At 39.1% G+C, this 26,328-nt stretch overlaps 1 protein-coding gene across 2 annotated transcripts in view; it reads right to left on the reverse strand.

Annotated features, from left to right (window-relative positions):
• Positions 1 to 567: 567 nt before the first annotated feature.
• Positions 568 to 26,328, reverse strand: part of LOC144604550 (YTH domain-containing family protein 1-like) — a 30,600-nt gene continuing 4,839 nt past the window's right edge. For both annotated transcript variants that reach the window (XM_078419102.1, XM_078419103.1), the window contains exons 3-6: positions 25,584 to 25,663; positions 15,384 to 16,913; positions 8,915 to 8,954; positions 568 to 2,013 (exon numbers count right to left, since the gene is read on the reverse strand). In XM_078419102.1, the coding sequence (XP_078275228.1) occupies positions 1,970 to 2,013; positions 8,915 to 8,954; positions 15,384 to 16,913; positions 25,584 to 25,663 (1,694 nt within the window). In that variant the 3' untranslated portion in view covers positions 568 to 1,969. The remainder of the gene's footprint in view (positions 2,014 to 8,914; positions 8,955 to 15,383; positions 16,914 to 25,583; positions 25,664 to 26,328) is intronic.

Raw genomic sequence — 26,328 nt, forward strand, 5'->3', positions numbered from 1 at the left:
ATACAAATCAGAGGTCCGTCTCAAAAGGCTGAACTCAATGCATTTATAGGGGAAAAAAACCCTGCAGATGCTGGTTTAAATTAAAGTTCGACACAAAATGCTGGAGTAACTCAGCGGGGCAGGCAGCATCTCAGGAGAGAAGGAATGGGTGACGTTTCGGGTCGAGACCCTTCTTCAGACTGATGTCAGGGGAGGGGGCGGGACAAAGATAGCATGTAGTCGGAGACCGGAAGGCCAGTGGGAGAAATGGGAAGGGGATAATTAAATCGTAGAGTCGGAAGGAAGGAGCTCTCTAACTTCACATAGTCCCTGCTTTTCCTCTCTATCTCCTCCCCCTTCCCAGTTCTCCCACGAGTCTTCCTGTCTCCGACTACATCCTATCTTTGTCCCACCCCCTTGAGTGGAAGAAACCTTCTGCTATGAATACAGCTTCAAATAGGGGCACCAAATTTTACCAGTTGCCTTGTCACATGCCCAGCTTTTATATATTCACCCCATGGCATAACACAGGTATATCATCCGACAAAAATTTGCACCAAAGAAAACAATAAACTTGGTCAAAGAGCAAGGTTTTAATGAGCTACTGAAAAGCAAAAGTGAATCTAATTTTAATTAGAGAGTTGCATTAACTAGTTTTGGGTTAACAATTTTGAACTGAAGGATGAGAGGGAAAAGAATAGCATCTTAATACACTGATCTTTTCTAAAAATCATATATATCTAAAACTATTCATCAAGGCCGTTTCACCTGTAGGTTATTGCTGAACGTAACGGAGTGTTCAACAGCACTGTACGCCCATGATACTGACCAACTCACCACCCCCCCCTACCACCACATCCCCCATTTGCAAAATTCATGACAATCTCACACGATTAATTGACATTTCTTAAGAGAAATTTACAAAATTTGATTCAGAATTCAATGCAACTCATGCATAGTTATTCATTGCACATTTTCTTTTTTACAAATACAGTTCATCCAAACATGAATGGCAAAAAAGCTGAACATAATTGAACTGAGCCATGAAGAATAAATCACTTGTTCTTGCTAAACAGATATTGTTTATTAAGGCTTGTATTCTCCTAGAAGACAGAAAATCAACCCAATGATGTTCATTTACCTTACAGGCAATATTCAATAGACATAACTAAAATTGTCTAAATAAGTCTAAATGATAAGTTTATTTCTTTAAATTGAGGTCAATTTTTATAACTAAGTTTAGAAGAGTTAATTGTTTTGCTTCCTAATGATAGTAAAGTTCCTCTACAATAAACACGTGCAAGTTTCTGTGAATTAAAACAACAGGCATGAGCACCATTTCATGCTTTCTCCAAGTTGGTGGCATTTTCAATGGTTCCCTCGTTTCACAGACGGTACAGCAAAGTACAGCTTTCGGACAGAAAAATAACCGAAATATTTCATCTCGGAAGAATCAAGAGACCTTGGCATCAATTTATAATTTGAGACATCAACCATCATTTCCACTATTTGCCCCTACATTAAAGCTCAGCTTTATAGAAGGAAAAATAAAATGGCCTTGGGATTTTCATGAAAGAATGCAAATTAAAGGCAGCGTGAAAACATAAAAGGAAGCTCAAAGTTTTAAACACACATCACCAAAAACTAGTAACGTTGAAAGCATCACATCATTCAAACTACAGAAGGCTGATGCAGTAATATGTCCCATAAAAGGAGCATGAAAATCTTCATATGGTTGCTAAACAAATGCGAGATAAAGCTTCAGTGTAACAGAAAGTTACCAGTGACTGCGACAGCATTTAGGTGCAAAATTACTAACAAAATGCAGACCAGTCTGGGGAAAAAAATAATCAAAAAACAGAAGAGTATTAAAAACATGATATAGCTTAATTCCCCTGCACATAAAGATATTACTGGAGCAGAAAGCTTTGATTTTTCATTCTGACGCTGGTATCTCAGCACCAGGGATTCAGTTTGTCTTAGTTATTCATCAAGTCAAATGTTTCCTTATCATTTGCTTCGATTCAGGTACTCCTGCAGGGAAAAAAAGAAAAAAGGTCAAAGGAACCATTTCCTTAAAAACTACATTCCAAACAATGTACCAACCAATTCTTAGATTTTCAACAATACTTTGCAATCCATCAAAAATTATCTTTTGTCCACTTGCTTGGTATTGGGGTAGAAACAGTGTCCTTGTTTGATTCCAATTACAAGCATGCATCATTTCAGAGTATTGCCAAAACCATTTGTTAATTTGCTGGAAATTGGGTAACCATAAAAACAATGCACTGTAGTTGACTGGAGATCGTTGAAAACAAATATCGCACAGAATGTAAACCGAGACTTCAACTCAAAAGAATGACCATGTCCACTTTTGTTAATTTGCTGGAAGCTAGTCAACTATAAGAACAATGCACTGTAGTTGGGAGATAATTGAAATAAAAAAATTTGCAAAGATTGTAAAGCAAGTCTCCAACTGAAAAAGGATGGCCGTGTCCAATTAACTCCACATTTCAGGTAATAATCCAGAGCCAGTGATGCTGAAGGAGGCGGTTCTTTTCGATGCCAGTCCATTTCCCTTATGCATCTTGCACAGTGTGAAAACCCCACACAAATTTCTCAGCAGTTCTTTACTACTTGTAGATTTAAAAAAATATTAAACATACAACATACTAGCCCCGAATGTCTCTCGTTATCACAACCCTCTTGCAGGTAAGCAGGAGTTTCAAGTTCACAACCATGCTGGAGCTCTATCAGAATGATTCCTCTCTGTTAAAATTGGGTCAAAAGAAGATTATGCAGTTAGCAACTTTTAATGTTCAGTTCCCATAAGTCCCACACTGAAATTCATTTTGTTTGGGGCAATTGTACGTGCAGTGTAGTCTTGCCCCTGTAAATGAGGGCATCGCTAATGTGGCCAGCAGATTTCTTAAAGCTTGGTTGTCATTCCCAAAGTTGACTAAATATTGAAGATGGACACAAAATGCTGGAGTAACTCAGTGGGTGTTTGCATTCTACTCTGCAGTTTTCTTTTGTGTAATCTAGGTATTTCAATATGGACATTAGGGAAAAACTGCCAAGATCTGCCCACATCAAACGACAGGCAAGTCTGTAACTGAGCTGTTCCAGGCCATTGGAACACATTCCATTTTACACCATTCTACTTAGCAGTGCCAACCTCTACAAATTTCACAGCTATTACACTGGGAAAACTACCCACTAAGCGCACACTAACTACAGCAGCCCATTAAACAAAACATTAAAGAGTCAAGTCAAGCTTTTAATTTAACTTCAATACCTTTAATCTTTTCATGTTTAGCATTTTAAATGTTTAAAACATACATCCATGGTGATTATTTATGTTGTGTATGTCAACATAATATGGCATTCATATTCACAAGCAAAGAATGTGGGACGGGGACCTTAAACCAAGGCTCCATGCAGTGCCATGTTGCTCTGGGCTTTGCAAACATCTGAGACAGGACTCCAAGTGGAAGACTGCACCCCAGATCACAATGGTAGCAAGAGCAAGCAATCTTGGTATCTGCAGAAAATCCACTGCGTTATGTGGCCGAGTCTTGTACCAACATGGGAATGGCATTGCCGTTTAAAACTGACCCAAAAATTCCAATCTACTCTGAAGGCTGGTTTCCAACCAAAGGGTGGATCACTTGTACCTGAAACTTAAGCCAGAATATTGAGTGATTGACATCAGATTACCTATAGAAGATGAAGTGCAAGTCTGGTATTCGCAAAAGCACAATTTGAGTCTAAATAACTCAATAAATGTGTGTCCCAACACAGTAGAAAATTAGGACATTCTTTTTACTGTCCTTTCTAACAAAAATCTCATATTTTAGCTCAAGGTTAAAGAGACATTTACAATTACAAGAAAATTAGCTTTTTACTCCAAGTCGAACAATTAATTTCTTAAACTACAGGTTTACACTTACGTTCTCTGTCCACAAATCTACCTAGCACCCATCCCTTAACTTCAGGATTTATTTAGCCAATCCATTTTCCTGGAAGCAAAAGGAAATGGTGCTATTTCTATTTTTTTTATATCAGACTTTAAAATCAAAGAAATAATGCAGATATTCCAACGGGATCCTTCCACAAGCAAACATGTTTATTTGATGAGATAAATCTTGAGGCTTCTCCAAAGCAAGGGTCTCATTACCCACACTACCTACTGTGACCACTTGATCACTCCAACTGGAATGATTTATGAGAAGTGGTTTGTGATTTGTGACGTTAGAATATCTTCCCTTCTAGAATAGGGAAAGAAAGATTCCGTCAGTGGAAATAAATTTCTAAAGATGTCCAAAATGCATTTAACAATGACACTAATCCTTGGCCTTAGAGTTCTTTGCATTTTTTTTAGGATGTAGGGTTAGGATAAAAAACAATCAAAACCAATGCAGTGTTTCTGTCTGGAGAATAACGAACAGATTAAGAGCCAAGACTAAGTGTGCTTTAAAAGTAAACGAGGGCAGGGTTAAGGATTAATACAATCTTAAATGCCAGAAAATGAAAACATGCTAAGTGAGCTCTGGGTTTGGATGGAGAGTTGAAAGACATGGTGTAAACATTTAGGTGCATCAAAATGGGAAAGAATCAAAAGCCTCTGAAGAACACCAAAACAGGACATAAGCCCAAAGGAGAATGCAACATTGCAATCCACTGTGCCAGCTAAAAAGGTCAACCCAGATTAACAGAAGCAAAACCTGAAATGTCACCCATTCCTTCTCTCCAAGAACGCTGCCTGTCCCGCTGAGTTACTCCAGCATTTTGTGTCTATCTTCCATTTTAACCAGCATCTGCAGTTCCCTCCCACACATTGATTTCACTGATCTGTCTTTGCTCGAGTTTTGTGGCCCTAGCTGATATGTTCTGCTATAAATGTGTATAAGGAAGTGTCACTAACATAATTAAGTCATCATCACAGATGCAATATAACTGTTTACACAACATTTGTAATCAGTAAAATGGTGTGCCCCCAATAAAGTCTGCAATAGGATTGCTCAAATGGCTGAAAATGTCAATACAGCCTTGTGCCAAGGTGCAGCTCAAATTCTCAAGAAAAATTCCCGAATACCTTAAACTTGGAAACTAGTTTACATCTTGTGTTCAGTACATTTTAACTTTTGTTTAGGTAGAAGGGCCGAATGGCCTCCTCCTGCACCTATTTTCTATGTTAGATAAAATATTGCCTGGGCTGTTTTTACAACCCTACTATAAACTGCTCATTGAGAACAAGTGGTAACCTAATGTCTAGGAAGGAACTGCAGATGCAGGTTTACACCGAATACAGACACAAAATGCTGAGTAACTCAGTAGGACAGGCTGCATCTCTGGAGAGAAATGTTTTGGGTCGAGACCCTTCGTCAGACTTCAGTCTAAGTTACTTCCGTATTTTGTGTCCATCTTAAGTGGTGACCTAACGTGCTTTAAGGAAGGATCTCTTATTTCACGTGTTAACTTAGTTTATTTTCTCATAGACGCTGCCTAACCTTTTTCCGGTTTCCAGATTCTGCACTTATTTAAATTTGCATGTTCCCAGATTGGGGTTTCTAGGTGCCACAAAAGACGAGGTAATCAGACAGTTTTATTTGTCCAATTATTAATGCATCTTTTTGCTGAAACGTAATCACAAGTACATTTTCTGCAAGTGTGACCATTTTCTGCAAGTGTGACCATTTTCTGCAAGTGTGACCATTTTCCTTTGTAAAGCTAATTATGCCATTTGGAAATTAAAGACGGCTTCCAATAAACTGAACACAAACAGGCTAATAGTGCAAATCAACATGATGCTGGTTACAATAGAGCCATCTCATTTATATTGATATCAACACTGATAAAGCAGGGGCAGTTCTCTTACAATTCACTCAATGGCAATTGAGCCTTGTTTGGCAAACCAGTCACACCATGAATGCAGTTGTTCTTTCAATTGTAAGAATTCAATTTAAATAATATGTAGCATGAAACTTTTATATAAGTGTGAACTGGAATGGAAACAAGTTGATAAAATGAAAAACGAATTGGTATATTATCATTTGCAATTGGGATAAACATTGGATACAAGGCAGCACAGTGGCACAGCTGTTAGAGCTGCTGCCTTACAGCACTAGAGACCTGTGTTCGATCCTGAACTCATGAGTTATGTGTTCTCCCTGTCACCACTTGGGTTTCCTCCCGGTGCTCTGGTATCCCCCCATCTCAAAGATGTGCGGGGTTGTAGGTTAAATCGGCTGTAAAATGTGCCCCTAATGTGTAGGCAGTGACATAAGAGAGAACTAGTGTGAACAAGTGATTGATGCTTAGTTTGAACTCGATGGACTGAAGGGCCTGTTTCCATGCTGTATGTCTAAACTAAACATCTTCCTACCCTGCATGCCAGAAGAAATATTTTGAATTCCAGGAAATGAAGCTTTATTTTGCACTTCCTGAGAATTGGTAGAGGCATTTCCTCTACTTTAAGTAGGAATTAAGTGCAATGTAGCCAGTGAAAGGGTCAAAATATGACACAGCTTGTCACAAAGAAGGAAAGGCCTCTGAGAGGCTTTAAGTTCCAACTTGTCCTGCTGCACCAGTTGCGTACATGGTCCAGTCATTAAAAACACTTCCACCATTGTCATCTGCTTTCCTTCTTGACTTTGCTGAGGATTTGGCTCTACGAAAACCAAATGCAATGGAATCTATTTCAACAAGAGTATAGATATCACTGAAAATATGCCTCATGTATGTAGATTGCACCCCACATCGGGGGCAAGATCTTATGAAATTGAGGGGCAGCCATTCCAATTCCAATATCTTGGCAAAACTTGGGCAAATAACTTGTTTCCCAGTCTCCCCTTGGCATCGAGCTGGAATTTAACACCACGGAAAGATGATCCCCTTGTCGCTCTAGATTAAGTTTTCTATTGGGGCTTACCAGAGGTCTTTGGTGCAAAACTTGAAGAGGATGAGGACTGATGCAGCCGTTCTGATGCAGCTCATTCTCCCTGAAGCTTGGATGACTGTGCCTTCAAAGGAGCGGTGGCTGGAAGGGGAAGAGGAGTGGGATGACTTTGAGCACGTGCCAGCCAGAGGCAAGTCAGACACCGATGCTTCAGCCATCTTGGAGTTTGTGATCTAATGCAATCTTTGAATCGAGGCTACCCAACTCTACTAACCGTGGAAAGTTTGACAATTCACATTGTGCCACACTGTCGTCATCAAACAAGCAATAGTCATGATGGGAAATGAAAGGAAAGCCCAGAATAGAATTCATTCTAAATAACCGTAACCACAATGTCAAACACAGACGGGCGTGGTACTGTAGATCCTCTCTCACTCATGATAGTTGTGATCACACCCATTTTCAATAGGAGAAAGAACTGAGGAGTGCCAGCATGGGGAATGCAGTAAAAGGTATTAAAAAAACATTGGCCACAAGTGGGACAGACATCCTAAAACCTCCCACATGATCACTGGCTTTGGATCATTACCAAGGTTTTTGCAGAGCAACCAAAATTAACTTTCATTTTAGTTTTTGCACTTGTTAGCGATTCCAAATATTGTTCTATCACAACCACAAGTTTCCTTCAATAAAGCAGAAAGTTACAAACAATATTAAGAACACCCACAATGTTACAGTGTAAATTAAATCATAGACCACAGTACAAAAAAACGCAACAGTATGTTGAATAAATAAGCTTTCAATCACAAAATACAGACAAAAATACAAAGGCAAATCCAGCTACTGGCTTTTCCCCCAAGTTTAACATTGCTACAGTTTTAGTATACAAATCCATTCAGGCACATTGCTAACTATATCTATGCAACTGGGTTTTATTAGGTTCGAGCAGACACAATTGCAACAAAAATCTAACTTTTAAAAAAAAGTTTGGAACAATAGGGTATAAAAATCATTCAGATGTTTAATTAAGTATGCCTAGCAGAATAATAGCAAGCTTTTGTTCTCATTCCTGCATATAACTGATCCCAAACACGATTATTATCAATTGGTCACATTTTTAAAGACAATGCAAACCTGGCTCTCAATGTTTTTTTTGACAAGTGTGAATGTAGCATTCTGGTCACTTCCAAAACTCAGTCTGAAATTTGCAATCTGCAATGTCGCACAATTCTAGGCAAAAACCTACATTTGGCCATAGGCTAGGTGCAACTAGGTTCTAAAACCATCTGGCATTACCGTAGTTCAGTCAAGAAATAAAACCATAGCTGCCAGATATATACCAAAAGCAATATCGAAACTGGAAATTAAAAAAATGAAAATACGTAGCCAGGTAAGTGAATTGAAAATACCAACTAGGAAAGATTTATTTTCAATGTTTAAATCTCCCCCCTTTCGAATAGTTGAATGTGTGTTCCGCAATATATTTCAATATATGATAACTTTAATCAATTACGATTCTTTACTATATGTGCCAGTTTCTTTTTCAAAAATTTGACCCAAGCACTAGACAGCCTCCAGGCCAAAGATTCTACTGCCTGGAGTCACAAGACGACACAGATGCTGGAAGCTGAAGCAAACACAAAGTGCTGGAGAAACTCAGCGGTCAGGCAGCATCTGTGGAGGGAACGGACAGGTGACATTTCAGATCAGGACCCTTCTTCAGGCTGAAGAGTCCCCACCTGAAACATCATCTATCCATTCCTTCCACAGATGCTGGCTGATCCCACAAGTTTTGTTAATTCTACAGTCTGATCTGAATATGATCGGCTTCCCAGGTCTGAGTTACAAATGGAGAAATTGAAGCTATGTAAGAACTCTGTAACAAATGTGTTTTTTATTTCTATTTGTACATATGCTTTTCAAAAATTAAAATTAAAAACAAAAAACAAATGGAGAATAACTGTAAACCAAAGGCAACCAAAATTCCACAAGCTTTTTTTCAAAAACACTAATAAATTGTTTTATAATATTTACCTTGTAAATAATGAGAAGCCACTGGCAGAGAAACTTTGTCCTGAAAATTTAAAACAAAAAGGCATGTCTATTCAATTTGTCAGTATATTACGTAGGTCAAGGGTAACACATTAACACATTCAACAACACAAATCCCTTCATAAGACCTTATGAATAAATCTGTACATCAAGTTTTCTATGTAGACACAAAAAGCAATATAGATATTACATTTGATTATTGGATAAGATTACCAAATTGGAAAATATCATTGTGTTATTTTATCACAATATTAAGATGTGTAGGAAAATAACTGCAGATGCTGGTACAAATCGATGGTATCACAAAATGCTGAAGTAACTCAGCAGGTCAGGCAGCATCTCTGGAGAGAAGGAATGGGTGACGTTTCGGGTCGAGACCCTTCTTCAGACTGCCTACAGCGTGAGGCAGACTACAATCTTGACCTGATTACATTTTTATATTAAACTGCTGTGATCACCGAAATATAACTTGTATTGGGACAGTCATCATGAATATGAAAGTGATTGGCATAGCAGTCAGTACTGCTGTCTCAAAGCACCAGACATTTGAGTTTGTTCCTGATCTATTGTGCTCTCTGCATGGAGTCTACCTACACGTACTCCCATGGCACTGGTCTCCTCCCACATGCTACAGGTGTGCTGCTGTTACAGTAATTGGTTACTGTAAATTGCCTTGTATAAGTGGAATGGTGTGAGAATCAGTGGGGGGAAAGAATGCTGAGAGGCAAGAGGAAAATGCATTTAGGAAAGGATTGGTATAGACTGTGCTGGCTCGAAGGGCAAAATGGCCTCCTCCTGCACCTATTGTCTATTGTTTAATGGTTGACAACGACACACTAGACCAAAAGGGCCTGTTTTCATGCGTGTCTCAAAGAATTGGGATATCAATAAGCTATTAAAAACGTAGCAATTTTGTAAAAATAAAATCCAAAAGATATAAAAAATTTGTATGAGAATATTTAACTTTTAAATTATACCAACTTTTTTTATTTAAAAAAAGATTCTTGTCTTCCTCGACCCATGCATTGCACTGCTAGTGTAGGTTTACATGGTCTATTCATGGCTGACAACAAAGACGCCTCACTTAGTTACTTCCTTTCCTCCTGCGCTAAACAAATCGGCGTGATGTAGTGTGACCTTGATAACTAAATACACCCTGGTCCCTCCCTCCCAAGGGCATATTCTCTTTCTTATTGCAGCTCACCTTTCACATCTCCTTTAAAAACTGCAATTCTCCCCAAAAGCCAAACCACGTTCTTCACTGACACAATCTCCTTCCTTCCTTCTCGTTCATGAATGACTCATTCTTAAGGCGATTGCAAAGTATTGCAAGGCACGCCTGAACATCGCCCTGAAATTCTCTAAATTTCCCCAGTAAATCTGGACTATCGTCATCTGTTCAAGAGCCTCCTATTCCGCCTCCCCCCCCCCCCCCGCCCACCAAAGCACACCATGTCTCAGTGGCAAAAGATGACAAATCTCTGCCTTGCATCTTAACTTCACATTTCCTCTCTATTTTCTTCCCATGCCTTGTGAGCTCCTGGTGGTGTTATATTCCTTCTCCTGCCTTCTGCTCCCTATCCGGTTAAATTTATTACCCAATTTCCTTTAATGGCTTGATGCGAGCCGACGTTCTGAAAAGGTCCAGTGTTAAAAAGTATCCCTCTTGAACAGTATGGCCATTGAAAATTACTGCTGCAGCTTCTATTTCCATAGATATTGTAAGGATGGCACCCTTTTATTTCTTGCTTAAAATCTTACCCACAGCACAGAATGAACATCAGAAGTGACTCTGGTGCATCGGTCTCAATTTGCTTTTCAGAGGTTGATCTCACCATTATTTCCCAGGATGTCTTTCTTGTCAACGTCAGTACAAGTTTCACATGGTTTCACTCTCACCTAGCAAGCATTGTTTGAACATTCCCAGCAATGACACCTTTTTGCTCCACCACACTATTTCTGCTGGAGTCTCCCAACTATCTACTGCATCCGGTGCTCTCGACGGGACCTCCATAACGTCAGAGAGACCAGGCGTAGGCTTAGTTACTGTTCTGCCATGTACTTGTGCTTGGTCCACCAAGGCCTACTGAATCTCCAGGTTGTTAACCATTTTGTTCTGCCCCTCCCCTCCTCCACCGGTGAAGGAAGCAGACTTGCTGCTGTACGGCCGTAGAGTTGTTGCCTTACAGCACCAGAGATGCGGGTTTGATCCTGACTACAGGTGCTGTCTGAAGAAGGGTCTCGACCCGAAACGTCACCCATTCTTTCTCTCCAGGGATGATGCCTGACCCGCTGAGTTACTCCAGCACTTTGTGTCTACCTGCCTGAAAGGAGTTTGCACATTTTCCCTGTGACCATGTGGGTTTTCTCCAGGTGCTCCAGTTTCCTCCTGTATTCCAAGGACATGCAAGTTTGTAGGTTAATTGGCTTCTGTAAAATTGTACCTAGTGTGTAGGATAGAACTAGTGTAAGGGTGATTGTTGGTTGGCGTGGACTCGGTGGGCCAAAGGGCCTGTATAAATCTGGTGGTCAAATGACTTTCTGTGAATTAACAATTCTGTGGTTCCACCCAGGCCTACAAGGCACTATTCAGCTTTTTCTGCTTCAAAAGGATTGATGTTATTTTCAAACGGTAATGATCAATAATTTTACAGAAGAAACTGGGATCAATGTTTTTAGTAAATTAATAATCAGGATAGAAACATTAACCTTATTCTTTGCTTTTGTGCTATTCTATTGCAAAGTGGATGAGCTAAAACAGAAAGCTATACTTTTATTTCCCATTAAATCGATCAATGTACAACTTACTCGAAAGGAAACGGAACAAAGCTGACTCAAATACCAGTGAATCAAAACTATTTCTGCTCATTGCAATGATCTAGCTGGCTGAACACATGCATGGATCACAGAAATCAAGAAACATTAATAATGTGCTCGCTACATTTAGCAAGAGGCTGTCATCGGCAGCATGAACACTGCAATCATGGACCAGACAAGAATCATCCTGTCTGCATGGCAACCTGAACAAGCCTAGATTTTTTACTAGGTAATGCAGCCAATTTTCATATTTGCCATTTTCTTCACAATCCACTGGATCAGATCTAGATTGCACCCTTTATAAAACCCTACCCCAAAATTTGAAGAGATAATTGGGCATTTTCTGCAAAAGAACGGCAAACTACTCTTTAGACTTTACTTTAGATTTTACAGATATCACGCAGAAGCAGGCCCTTCGGTCCACCAAGTCTGCACCGACCAGCAATCAACCCTTGCAGTACACGCTAGGAACAATTTACAATATTACCAAAGCCAATTAACCTACAAGCTGTTAAGTCTTTGGAGTATGAGAGGAAACAGTCTGAAGAAGAGTCTCGACCCGAAACGTCACCCATTCCTTCTCTCCCGAGATGCTGCCTGACCTGCTGAGTTACTCCAGCATTTTGTGAATAAATACCTTCGATTTGTACCAGCATCTGCAGTTATCTACTTATAAAACCTATGCGGTCACAGGGATAACGTACAAACTCCATACAGACATTGCCCGTAGTCAGGTTTGAATCCAGGTCTCTGCAGTGAGGCAGCATCTCTACCACTGCACCATTGTCACCCCTAAAGATCATTGCACAGGTAAAAGCAAAAATATACTCCAACAGTGTAAAACCACTTCCATAAATAAAAATACACCTAACCAAAGATTTTATTATAGTTAAGTCCCATTTGGATCAAGAAGATGATCACATGACAATAAAATACCTTTTACCAATATCAGGAAGGAAAGAAATACTGCCAGAGTAAACAGACTAGAATTTGAGTACTTTATAGCTGATCAAGTTCTCATGGACTAATCAATAACGGACACTCAACCTAATACCAGTAAATGCTCCTTATCAACCTCCTTGAATCTGGAAAAAAGCAGTGGATTATTCAGCCTCTTAAAGCTGTCCTGCCATTTAATTAGATTGTGGCCTCTCAATTTCATTTGCTCACCTTTAGTCAAGTACTGAACATTTCAGATGATTTAAAAACCTGAATACTTTTATTTGCCAGGAGTGGGCTGGGTGTAGGAATTCCAGATTTTCACTTCTACCGTTTGCGTGAAAAAAAAAGTGTTTTCTCTCAATTGTGTGGCTTTAATTTTGTAATCACAATCTGTTGTTTGCATTCCCGCAGGAATTAATTTCCCTACATTCACACTGGCAAGTTACGTTTATTTCAGACAGCCCAATTAGATCTAAACTGAATCGCATTAAGACCAGATCTCCCGCTGAAATGCCTGCATCCTTGGATCCGTGCCTACTGTAACTACCGACTTTATGAAACTGTTACTCGATGTTGGGAGGCGAGAGTGTGTATTTCCAAGAAGGAAACTACCGCGGAACACCGCAGATGAAATGCAACAGGATATTCTCAAAAGTTTCATCTTACTATCATTATGACTGGGCAATCAGAATGTTTACATCACTTTACTTCTGGAACTGGTGCGTTACAATGCTGAGAACTATATCCTGTATTCTGTGTCTCTCCCCTCGTTCTACCTATTGTACTCGAGTTAGGCTTGATTATATTCTTGTATGGTATCTGACCTGATTGGAAAGCATGCAAAAGAAAGCATTTCACTGTACCTCAGTACACACGACAATAATAATAAATCTAAATACGTAATAATGTACCTCCAGTAAAGTAGCAAATTGTTTTTTGTTATTTCTGAACAACTGTTTGAAAACAATGAGGTTGTCTAGAATTTATCTGTTTTATAGAGTCATAGATGGAGTCAGTCATACGGCATGGAAACAGGCCCTTCGGCCCAACTTGCCCACACCCACCATTATGTCCCATTTACACTAGTCCCACCTGCCTGCCTTTGGCCCATATCCTTCTAAACCTATCTTATCCATGTACCTGTCTAAATGTTTCTTAAACGTTGCGATAATAACCATTTCAACTACCTGCTCGTTCCATAAACCCACCACCCTTTGTGCGAAAAGGTAACCCCTCAGGTTCCTGTTAAATCTCCCCTCCCCCCTCTCATTAAACCTATGGTTATCCGTGACTTTAATGAACTAAAGAAAAATAAGTGTGGATAAATTAGTCTTTGGACACGAATGCCGTCCCTTTCTCTGTGACATTAGGAATAATATTTTTCACCCACAGATTTGTAAATCTGTGGAATTCTCTGCCACAGAAGGCAATGGAGGGCAATTCATTGGATATTTTCAAGAGAGAGTTAGATTTAGCTCTTAGGGCTAAAGGAATCAAGGGATATGGGGAAAAAGCAGGAATGGGGTACTGATTTTGGATGATCAGCCATGATCATATTGAATGGCAGTGCTGGCTCGAAGGGCCGAATGGCCTAATCCTGCACCTATTCTCTATGTTTCTATATCGTTCTTAATTACATAATCGAATTTATGCTTTTCTAAATGTTGGCCAGCCAACAATCAAAACTGTTTAAGTAGAACTATTTGAACACATTAAACAGCTGTTTTAAGTGATTACTTGTTGAATCTCGGCTTCAAGCGACGCCCAATTATTCCTCACAAAACTAAATAAAATTTGAAGATACAAGGAACTGGTTTACACTCGAGTAACTCAGCGAGTCGGCCAGCATCTGAGGAAAACATGGATATAGCCAGGATCCAAAACTTCACCCATCCATGTTCTTCAAACATACTGTCTGACACGCTGAGTTAAAAAAAAATTCCCAGTGTGAAAAATGACGTGCAAATTGCAATATCATGGTTAGTTTGCAGAAAAACTACTGTGTTGAAACATTACCGACTAACTAACATGAGAAAAATGGATTTTGCACCTTGGAGATACGAAAATAATGTTTCCGGGAGAAAAAAGGAACTAAAATGCTTCAATCTTGAGGAAAACACACAAAGTGCTGTTGGAACTCAGCAGGTTAGGCAGCATCGCTACAGGACATGGATGGGCGGTGATTTGGGTCAGAAACCTTCTTCACACTGATAGTGACAGGGAGAAAGCTGGAAAAGGACAAAGCCTGGCAAGTGATAGGTGGATACAGGTGAAGGAGGTTTTTGATTGGCAGATGGGTGGAGTAAGTGACAAAGACTAGAGGTGAAAAGGGCATCATATGAGGAGAGAAGGAGTGAAATATAAACCCAGAGGAAGGGATATGGGCGAAAAGGGAGACGGGAGGAGAAAGAGAGAAATGGGAGACTCAGGAATGGCAGGCGAGTATAAGCAGAGGAGAGGAGTCGGGTAACTGTGGGGCATTGAAATGGTTATTCTGTCATCTGTAGAAGTACTGAATGACATTGCCTAAGCTGCACCAACAATTATATTCAAATTTTATTACACTGAATTTTCTAAGGCAGCTACATTAATTGTTCAGCAAAATCTATACAATAAACTTAAATTTTGCAACACGAGACCAAGTTGGCTCACATTTATATTATAGGCGCATAGATGCCCCAACAGGACTCACCTTACGTACAACTTCCTCCTCTTCCTGACGCTTTTCGTAATGTGAAAAGTCATCAAAAATTGAAGTGGTGTGCTTGTACGTCGCGATAATTTTGAGCACTTGCTTGGCTTTCTCTAATGGAACCTCCTGTGTGTCTCGAGAGTTAGTGACTGGTTTATTGTCATTGTTTTCCAAGCGGATATGCCTCAGCTGGTTATTAGGCACGTCCTTTACAAAGATCCACTTGACATCGAATTTGCCTTTCCACTTGTCCTGTGACCAAACCCCAGCACATGTGCCGTAGTCCACTGCCGATTTCATTTCTGCCACTCCACAAAAATGTCCACTGCCATTTACGCTGAATAGTAAGTAAACAGGACCTTTGCCAGCCATCGAGCGATATGCACTGTCCAAGCGCTTATTGCCATGTTCTGTACTGCACCAAATGGAGTACTTGATAGAGCGATGGATATCATCCTCGGAGTAGCTCTTGATAATAAACACACGACCGTTTTTGACATTCCAGTCAAAGTCTTTTGGATTGTAGCTGTAAGCAGCCTTCAGTTTTTCGAGGACAGGGTGAGTCTCACTGCTCGGTGGAGAGCTAACGGGGACATTACCCAGCGAGTTGTTTTCATTGCCAGCTCCGTTATTTTGACCAAAAGTCGCACCTCTGTTGCGAGGGGCGATCCAACGGTTCTGCGGGGGCTGCTGAGGGTTCTGAAATGGTTGCTGTGGAATCTGCAACTGCTGTGGTGGTGGAGGCTGAGTCAACTGTTGCAGAGGAACTGCCTGAGTAGGGGGGGCCTGATGAGGTGGAGGCGCTTTTGGTACAGGTCCTTTATTGTCCCACGTACCAATGTCCATATTGTGTTTTATAGGAGGTGGGGGCAACGAAGAGCTTCCCACCGATGCTGCAGTCTTTGGTTTTAGTTTGGGTTGAGGCTTGGCTGGTTTACTTGCAATGGCAGCCCATGACGTTGGCTTTGGAGCAGAGACACCAGCGGTTGAGCCATTTCCAGGCGCTGCATTCGTCATACCTGGGCTGTTCACCACAGACCCCACCGTCTTCACACCTGATGATGTCACTGCTCCACCAATCTTTAATCCAACCATCCCTTGTTCAATGCTATTCATGCCTGGAGCTTTATTCAAAGTATCATTCGGAAACCCTGCCTGTCCATCAACTATCGTCCCACCCAAAGAACTCGGCGGGTAACTATAGCTACTGCCATATGCTGAGCTCGGTGTTTGTTGTCCCTGAGACCCACCTGTTCCCCAAGCAGAAAACCCAGGGTTTTCAGGAAAGAAGTTGAATCTATGTTGATTTAAGTAGGGGGTGCTCCCCAGACCCCCAGGCTGACCAAAGACAGCATCATGCATGAAATGGTGGTCTCCGTTGCTCAGCTGTCCATAAGTTGTTAAGTATGGAATCGGAGGATCACCGCCAGTGGACCATGGTGCTGCTTCACTGAGGGAATAGGAAAACCCAATGGAAGGAGCATAATAGCTCGACAGATATGGATCAGTCATTGAAGGATAGCTGTTATTCTGTTGATTAAAAAAAACAATAGTTAAAGAACTATGTGACAGTCAATCATTTTCATCTTTCTATTTTTTTCATTCAAACACAATTAAACTTAATCCACATGATTAATCTGAATATCTTCAAGATTGTGACTGGCAGCAGAACAGTGATTTATTAAACGTTCAAATAATCAAATGTACGACCTAAAGTACAAATATAATTAACCTTCTGAATCCCCACCATCCATGACTTGGGTGTTGTGGAAATAAACCAACTTAGTACAAAAGGTACACAGGATCAGCCAAGATAAAGGTATGTTTGAACAGAAAATGCCACAGCAAAGCTACAATAAAAACTCTACATTCAAGTTTAAATAATTTGCTAAATTTGTACAAATGATAAATAATGTTCAGAAATAGTCATAATTTTGTTCGCACTAACATTAATTTTCAAAAGCATTTAAGAACATTGATGTGCTGAAAGAGGGGCACAAATATCCAAGACCAGTAAACATCTTAGCGGCAGTGCCAATGGCCATTCACCCAGTTTCAAATGCAGCTCTGGTCAAACTCCAATAACCTACAATCTGATTGTTCACTTTCTAGCTCACTTGGTGGTGTTTCCATGCCCCTTCAAACTTACCTGGCTCATAGAAAAATGGTTATACTATTGTGTAACATATTTTTAAAAAGTGAATTGAAATGTGTAGGAGTATTAACAGAAATAGCACCCCAATAATCTGAAAAATCTGCCAGTTCAGCAGCACCAAAGTCCCGAGGTTGCTAGATAATGGAGTTTTACTCGACCCAATCCTACAAAAGCAACATGCCAAGCAAACACCAATTTTAAAAAACAATTCCACTAATTTACAAAGCTGGATGGACATTAGACTTACATAAAATGATTCCCCCACTCGTCCAGAATTTTCAACACATTAACAATTTCTCTGAGAAGCTGAGCTGACATTAAATTATTGTATTTTCACTGGAGGATAGATTGCAAAGATTGCATTGGATGCATGTCAAAAATCAAAGCCATTGCATTTAGATTTAGAGATACTGCGTGGAAACAGGCCCTTCGGCCCACCGAGTCCGCGCCGCCCAGCAATCCCCGCACATTAACACTATCCTACACACACTAGGGACAATTTTTTAATATTTACCCAGTCAATTAACCTACAAACCTGTACGTCTTTGGAATGTGGGAGGAAACCGAAGATCTCGGAGAAAACCCACGCAGGTCCCGGGGAGAACGTACAAACTCCTTACAGACAGCGCCCGAGGTCAGGATCGAACTCGAGTCTCCAGCGCTGCATTCGCTGTAAGGCAGCAACTCTACCGCTGCGCCACCGTGCTGCATTTTAGAATTTAGATTCTGCCATAATGCATTGAAAATTAGCCTGGAAAAACTGGGATGCACATTGATTCGATCATCAACCTGTGGGCAAGAACATCCAAACATTCTCTGGTAGAGTTAACCAAATAACGATAAGCAAGCCTAGCTGGTTTCCTACTACTAAATCAAGAAAATTGAAATTAACTCCCTGACTGGGGTCAGTAGAAACAAGGGCCCAAATCTAGAATTTTTCAAATTGGCATATTAAATTGGCATATTCATAACATTTTCGACATGTTGAAGGTGCGTTGTGTTGATTGAATACATTCTAAGGTACAACTAAATGCAATGTTCCTTAAATAAATGGCCATGCAGGAAGTGAATCCCAATGACTACTGCATAAATGCTTTCAGACGTTGACACGTTGTTCCTTTGTTAATTTAGAAAATGAATCATCTGTTAAAACACCAAAATTATGAGACAGAAGGGTAGCCATTTGGACCAATACTCCTCAAGGTGGGTAAACACTAACTATGCCATTCTCACTTCCCAGCACTTATTCTTTCTGAAGTCTGAAGAAGTGTCTCGACCTGAAACGTCACCCATTCCTTCTCCCCAGAGATGCTGCCTGTCCCGCTGAGTTACTCCATCTTTGGTTTAAACCTTTGGTGTAAATTTCCCCGGTGTGGGACGAATAAAGGAATATATTATTATTATTATAAACCAGCATCTGGAGTTCCTTCTTACACACTTAGTTGTTTACATTCATTTTAAACACATTTTCCTCTAGTCAAGTGTTTTTTATTGTCATATGCCTCGAAACGGAACAATGAAATTCTTACTTGCAGCAGCACAGCAGATATGTAAACACAGTACATATGGATAGTGACAATAAATAATTCTCCTAATTATGAAAACCTTGTCTTGCTGGTTATTGTAGTGAAGTAATGACTCCCAGTAGAAACATTCTTGATTTGTATATTCTCTCAAAGCCCCTCATAAACCATTTAAATGTTCATTCCAATCCCTCAACTTTGAAAAATCAAATAGGTGCAGATGGCAGAAGTGTGGAATAAAAACAGGAAAGTGAAAGAAATAGAATCAATGTTGATACGTGGGGGTGAGTTTATGATGAATCACAGTCCTGTCTATTCCACTGCTCAGGCAACAATCTATCTCCACAGGATGCAAAATAATCAAATAAATGTATACTGCACCACTGATAGCTGTTCCTTATAATCTATTAACCATACTTGTTTGTGAAGCTAGATTAAGTTTTCCTCTCATAAATTGATATGAAAATAATCCTGAAAGGTCTAATACCCAGAATCTGTTAATTACAAAATTCGATACGAATTTAATCTAATCAACAATTATTTATTACCATGCACATTCTAAATTTTGGACTGTAAATATCAGATTAAGATGCATAAGGACCAAATCATGGAGAAATAGACAATAGGTGCAGGAGTAGGCCATTCGGCCCTTCGAGCCAGCTGATCATTCTCAAATGGCTGAATAATTTGTACAAAGCTTCAAAAATGCACACCAGGTTAGTCACAAATGTTACAAGCAACATCAACAAGACCATGACCAATTTCACTGGAACACTTACTTAAATGATTATATTATGTGGCATGGATATCATTTGAGCGTTCTTTCACATCTCTCCCATGAGGGTAAATTACATGTCGATATTACAAACCTAACTTAGAATTACTGCAGATGGCCAGCCCACTATGGTCCAGAAGTCAAACCACGCAAAAGCCAATTGATCTGAGCAAAATTGTACTGCAAGTAATTCAAAATATGCATTTAAGATTCATTTAAAAGAGAGGTGGAAAGGCTATATCTCAGAACTTAGATGGAAGGGATTTGTCCTTGATCATTTCTTGCCAAGTCCACGTTTACTGTTGCAAAACCCTTCCATCTGAACTGCCACTGAACATCTAGCGTTAGGAATTATTAATATGATTGTGTCAGGGTTTAGTCCGACAGAGTGTAGAGTCCACTAAATCTACCCAGCTCAAGATGGTGTGCTGTCTTTTTGTTGATGGAAAGCATGGGTATAAACCAAGAGGCCACAGCAAACAGTTGTAGTATGTGGTGCAATGTAGACAATGGATGAAGCAAGATGCCATGTCATGGATAGTGCTGAGCATCTGGAGTACAGTAGCAGCTGGTCATCTGTAAAAACCAGCATCTGAAGTTGTTTTCCCTATACAATAGCAGCTGCATGCATAAAGGAAGTGGTGAGTAGTCTGTCACAATCACAACCTGCACCTTGCAAACACTTGAGTCAGGTGAAAGACACACTGCATTATACTCTGTTCTGATAATGGTGTCACTATGAATGAACCAGTTTAATTGTTGGTCAATTGGGTTGGCAATTTTTGGTCAATTGTGCTAAGACATCACAGAAATTATGAGACAAAAAATAAACATTTGGACCAATATGCCTTGAGATCAGGGTAACACTAATTATTTTGCTCTCACGTCTTAGGTTGATGGTAGAGAATGACTGCTGGTGATGCCACTGAATTCAATGCAAGATGGTTAGCTTCTTTCCTTAGCTGTTGCCTACCACTCGGGTGGCATAAATGCAGCTTGCATGTGCAAATAAACTTTTATTTCTGAGCAATTCAGTACATGCTTAACGATGACAGAACTTTTACAACTGCCTTTCCAAGATTTGTTAGTTATTTTAAAGTAGTACAACCTCTGATTGACCAAGAATCAACAACTATTCTTGAAATTCTAATGTCACTTTATGTAAATTTTAGAGAACAAATGGGTACAAAATCACCTGAAAGCTTTTCTAATGCGCTACAATGCTAAGAACTGTATCTTTTACATCTTCCCCTTTACTCTACCTATTGTACTTGAGTTTAACCTGATTGTATTTGTCTATGGTATCATCAAATCTGAAGGGATAGCATGCAAAATAAAGCTTTTCACCTCAGAACACGTGAACAATCTAAACCCAATCAATAGATCAGTTGTCTTGACAAGCAAAGATGGTTGAATACAATTCTAATACTGGGGCCATGTGTTGCAAAAAAAAAATCCTCAGATCAACAATTATTCAATGCGATAAAAAGGGATTTTAGGAAAATATATTGAAAATAGATTACCAAGGATTTATTTTTAAACGCACCATGGTTATTCACAACACAGAAGGAAACAGGAAACAAACTCAAACAATAAAATCAAAATCTGATAGCAGTCATTTTGCTGGCTTTCTTTTGAAACAGAATTAGAATACTGGTAATTTAGAGAATCAATTGAGATTTTTAAATTATTCAAATATGAAAAATTGTTATTTAAAATATAGTCAAGCAGACTACCTTTTCAAGAATTCCATCTCAAAGAAAATTGGTACGATATTCCAGGCATGGTACAATTAAATTTATACCGTTTAAAGTGACTTAAAAGCCTTCTTGTGCTCAATTTTCTTTATTTCAAACAAAATTGCATTACCTACTTGCTTTGTAACCTACGTGTACATAGACAATTAGATTGTTAATTTTAAATGTAATTAATTGATTTTGGTTTTCCAAACGGCACTGAGAATAAGGCAAACATTCTTGGAGCTAGGTCAGAGAGCAGTCATTATCTCATTGAATGGCAGAAAGATGCAAGAGGCAATTGGTATGGCCTGAATCTATAGTCCCTGTCCTTAAACCACATCACATTTAGATTCATTTTCTTGGGTGCAAATGGCTTAATTCAGCTTAACCAGTTCTTTTAATGTTACAGTTGAAACACAAGGTACGTGCTATTACACCAGGGTAAGCACACAACCAAGAAAATCAAGCCCAATGCCATCTATATACTAAAACTCTCGTTTGTTATCTTGTTTGTGACTGAACTTCAGCTAAAACGGTACAATTTTAGGCCCACCTTACTCACCATTGTCACTTTAGTGATAATGCAAGTAGTTTTATTGAAATCAGTCTTATATTTTTTAAGTTATTCACATTTTTAAGTTTAAAAGGAGGGGAGGGGAGGAAGTGGGGGAGAAGGGAGGGGGGGTTGAGGAGAGTGGGGAGGGGGGGACAGGGTGCTACACCAATGCAGGAGAGGTTTGGGCCCAACGGGTCCACTTGGTCTAGTAGTATCTAAACTACCTATACACATTTATGCGATAGGGCAATAGCTAGAAAAAAATCAGAAATGTTTTAATATAAAGGGAACTGTAACCAGTGGCCAGAATGTCATGCAAAAATATTGTTGACAGGCAGTTATTTTGTTCCAATATTCAGCTTTTGAAAATATTCAAATGGTTTTGCAATTATAGGCTGCACAACTAAAATAATCGTTTTGTGAATATTAAGAAAATTCATTACACAGTTAACTTCAATGCAATTTTCAGTTAACTCTGAGAACATTTGGGATAAATTAACAAAATAAATTAAGATTAACAGGTCGTTCATTGTATCCATTAATGGGCGACCAGAGGTAAGCAAAATATTTTAAACATCAACTCAATTGGAGCGCATGGCATATTTCTTTGGAGACACCAATTCATCAATGTCTTTAAAAGGTTCATCATTGTAGATACAAAAGAGAAGGACCTCGAGCTAAAACATCATCGTCTATGTTCTGCAGGGAGGCTTCCTGACTTGCTGAGTTATTCTAGCACTTTGGGTCCGTTTGTGTATTAACTAGGATCTGCAGTTCTTCACTTAGACATTTACTACAGATGCCAGGCACTTGAATGGCACAGTAACCCATCCAATGAGCAACCCGGTCATATGACCCAGGATGGTGTCAGTTTGATATTATGTGCCCAGTTGGTTGATGTATTGGTAGACATGCCATTTATTGGCCACACTGCCTTGAGCAGATGGAGCTCTGGATTCCGATCACTATCACAAAACATCTACCAGAAATAGATGTAATTATACTCGGAATATTAGAATTAAATCAAACATTTAGAACAACACAAAGAAACTTTATGGATTATAGTTTAATAACAGGAAAAAAATTAATTTTAAAATTTTGGAAAGGCCCTACGGCCCCCACAATCAAAATGTGGATTATAGAAATGACGGAGACCTTAAACGTGGAAAGAATCAGATTTTCCCTGTTGGACAAACAGGAATTATTCATTGGAACATGGTCTCCTTTTATTGATTACTTAAAGGGTCAGAATGGTTCAGCACAGGAACCTGACTAGCACTCGGACTAAAGAATGGATGAAATGCTATACTTTGAAATGTACGAATATATCTCGAATTAAGTTTTTGTTATTTTAATAAATTTCTCCATTCTTCTTTAACTAACTTTTTCCTTATCTTTATAATTTGTTTTTGTTTTTGTTTTTATTTTTCTTCTCTCTCTTTTCTTTCTTTACTTCATCTATTTCTTTAGTTCTATCTAGTTTTTTTAAAAAAAGGGGCAAAAGGTATTGGAGACAATATAATAATAATTGACAATATTATCAATTTAAAAATGTATGACTGTAAAGATGTAAACAGGTTATGTACCTATCTCCAATAAAAAAAAAAATTTTAAAAAAATTTAAAAAAAAGAAATAGATGTATATGAACACTGGACAGTGCTGGAATAAGATGGACACAAAGTGCTGGAGTAACTTAGCGGGCCAGGCAGCATCTCTGGAGAAAAAGGATGGGTGATGTTTCAGGCCAGGATGCTTCTTCAGACCTGACTAGAAATGTCACCCATCCTTTTTCTTCAGAGATGCTGCCTGACCCGCTGAATTGCTCCAGCACTCCGTGTCTATTTTTGGAAGAAAACCAGCATCTGCAGTTCTGTTTCTACAGACCGGGAATAAGGCAGACTGAAGGTGTCCTGCACCAGTCTTCAATCAAGCAGCAGACATCAATGCAGACAGGAAAGAAATAAAGACACCAATTCAAGATTATTGTGTGAACTAGACAGATGGCTAACTCAATTTTTTTTAAGGATAACTTATTGGAGAAACCCAATAGGTTGGTTGCTCGTAGGATTTCTGATTAGGTGATCTCTAAATAGTGAATTGACTAAAAGGCACAACATGGAAACAGGCCCTTCGGTCCCCTTCGGTTCCTTAAGACCACGCTGATCATCGAACCCCCGTTCACACTAGTTCTATATTATCCCACTTTCACATCCTCTCGCACACAAGTGGCAATTTACAGAGGCCAGTTACCCTACAAACCTGCACACCTTTGGGATGCGGGAGGAAATGGGAGAGCCCAGAGGAAACCTACACAATCACAGGGAGAATGTGCAAACCACACCGAAGTCAGGAGCGAACCTGGTCACTGGCACTGTGAGACACCAGCCCTACCAGCTATGCCACCCTTACGAAATGTAATTGTCAGTGAATTTAATAGTCAGTTTTCTTTACATCCTATAGGTGTCATCATGATGGAACAAACCTACTCTCATTCAATAAGTCACTTCAATAGAATCAAAGCATCCACTGCAAATACGTATCAGCAACATTACATTAGTTGTGATCCAAAAAAGAGATATCAAATCCACTGAACCATTTAATTATCAGGGTTAATAAAATGGCTAAATGTCATCAAGGGAATGTCGATGCACTCAAACTGCTCAGTTACTGAATGTGACACTTGAAATACATTCAAAAGCTCTGCCTACAGTAATCAACCCGAGTTCTTCAGTTATTTTATTCGTCAACTATCGCCCTTTACATCTTCAGTTTTTGCAGAAAACACTCCCACTATGGAATCCAGAGAACTGATCCCACAAACATCAGCCCAATCATGAAAGCTTCCTTAAATTAGCATGAAAATATATGCCAACATGAAAATTCAAAACATGAAACAAAATATTAAAGCACAAATAAAAGATCACGACAAATAGATTTAATCATACATAATTAGATTTCTGGCATCGATTAATAGTTTAACTTTCCAATAAGGGTGTACAGTTGAGATCTTTTGTATGGAAGATTAAGAACGATGCACTGTATAACAAATAAGGTACATGGTTTCAAGTGGTATTTGTACAACTAATGTTTCAAACCGTACATATAATTGGCACACAGGATTTCTTTACCACATGGGAAGTAACTGCATTCATAATGTCAAATATATATATATTCCAGTTGATATGTTCATTTTGTATCCCAACACAACATTCAATTAAGCGCACAAGCCTTAAACAAGATATATCCAATATCTTCCATATAAATGTATTTTCAGATCTACCTGAAGCCCCACAATACACAAAGCGTTACTCCTCAAAATTAAAGTGCATAGCTTTTTTTAATTACTCTATCCAATCATCCAAGGAAGGAAGTCTTCCCCATTTATTATAGCTTGATTTGGCAGGTTAGATAGTCCCCAGATCATTAAATACAAAATGTATAATAAACTCACTTGATTAGATTGGCTGCTTAGGTATGGCTCAAAATCATTGTCGTGCACTGTATCTTTTTGATGCAGTGAACCATTTTGCACTGTAAAACAAGACATTCTGGTGAATGTTGAGATCACTTACATAAATCATCAAAACTTCCAGTTATAAAACAAGCCACAAATGCCAGAAATCAATAGCAAAACAAATCCACAGTTATTTGTCTGTGAACACCATGTGGTTTAAGCATTTTGCTAAAATTTCAACATTGTGAAGATTCAACAGGGAGGGAGAAAATTTTATTTTATTGTCGAAAAATGAAAATAAATGTTCAAGTGCAAAGCAGATGGATATGATCTCTCCTTTGTACAAACTGGGGGAACCTTGGCCTTAATTTATAACTTTATCCAGTATTTCAGGAAATCAAAAGCAGGACAAACCTACAATTATCCATCAGCCTTGGCATTTAGAAGGGCATTTTGCTAAAACATTGCAACAATTCAATGGGGGGAAATAAAATCTGATTTCACTGTAGACTGAATTTACAACTGGATGCATCAAATGCAGAGCAGAAGCATATGATCTCTCTTAATGAAAACAGTACATTATCTCTCCTTTCTACCAACTAGCAAGGGGACACACACGTGGCCTTAACTCACAACCTGACCCAACATTTCTGAAAACAAATAGTAAAAACAAATCCACAATCATCCAACTTATACATTAAATGGCCTTAGTATTTTGTTTAGAGCGGGAAATCGTGATTTT

This window comes from Rhinoraja longicauda, chromosome 22 (genome assembly GCF_053455715.1).
Source record: "Rhinoraja longicauda isolate Sanriku21f chromosome 22, sRhiLon1.1, whole genome shotgun sequence".
Taxonomy (NCBI): domain Eukaryota; kingdom Metazoa; phylum Chordata; class Chondrichthyes; order Rajiformes; family Arhynchobatidae; genus Rhinoraja; species Rhinoraja longicauda.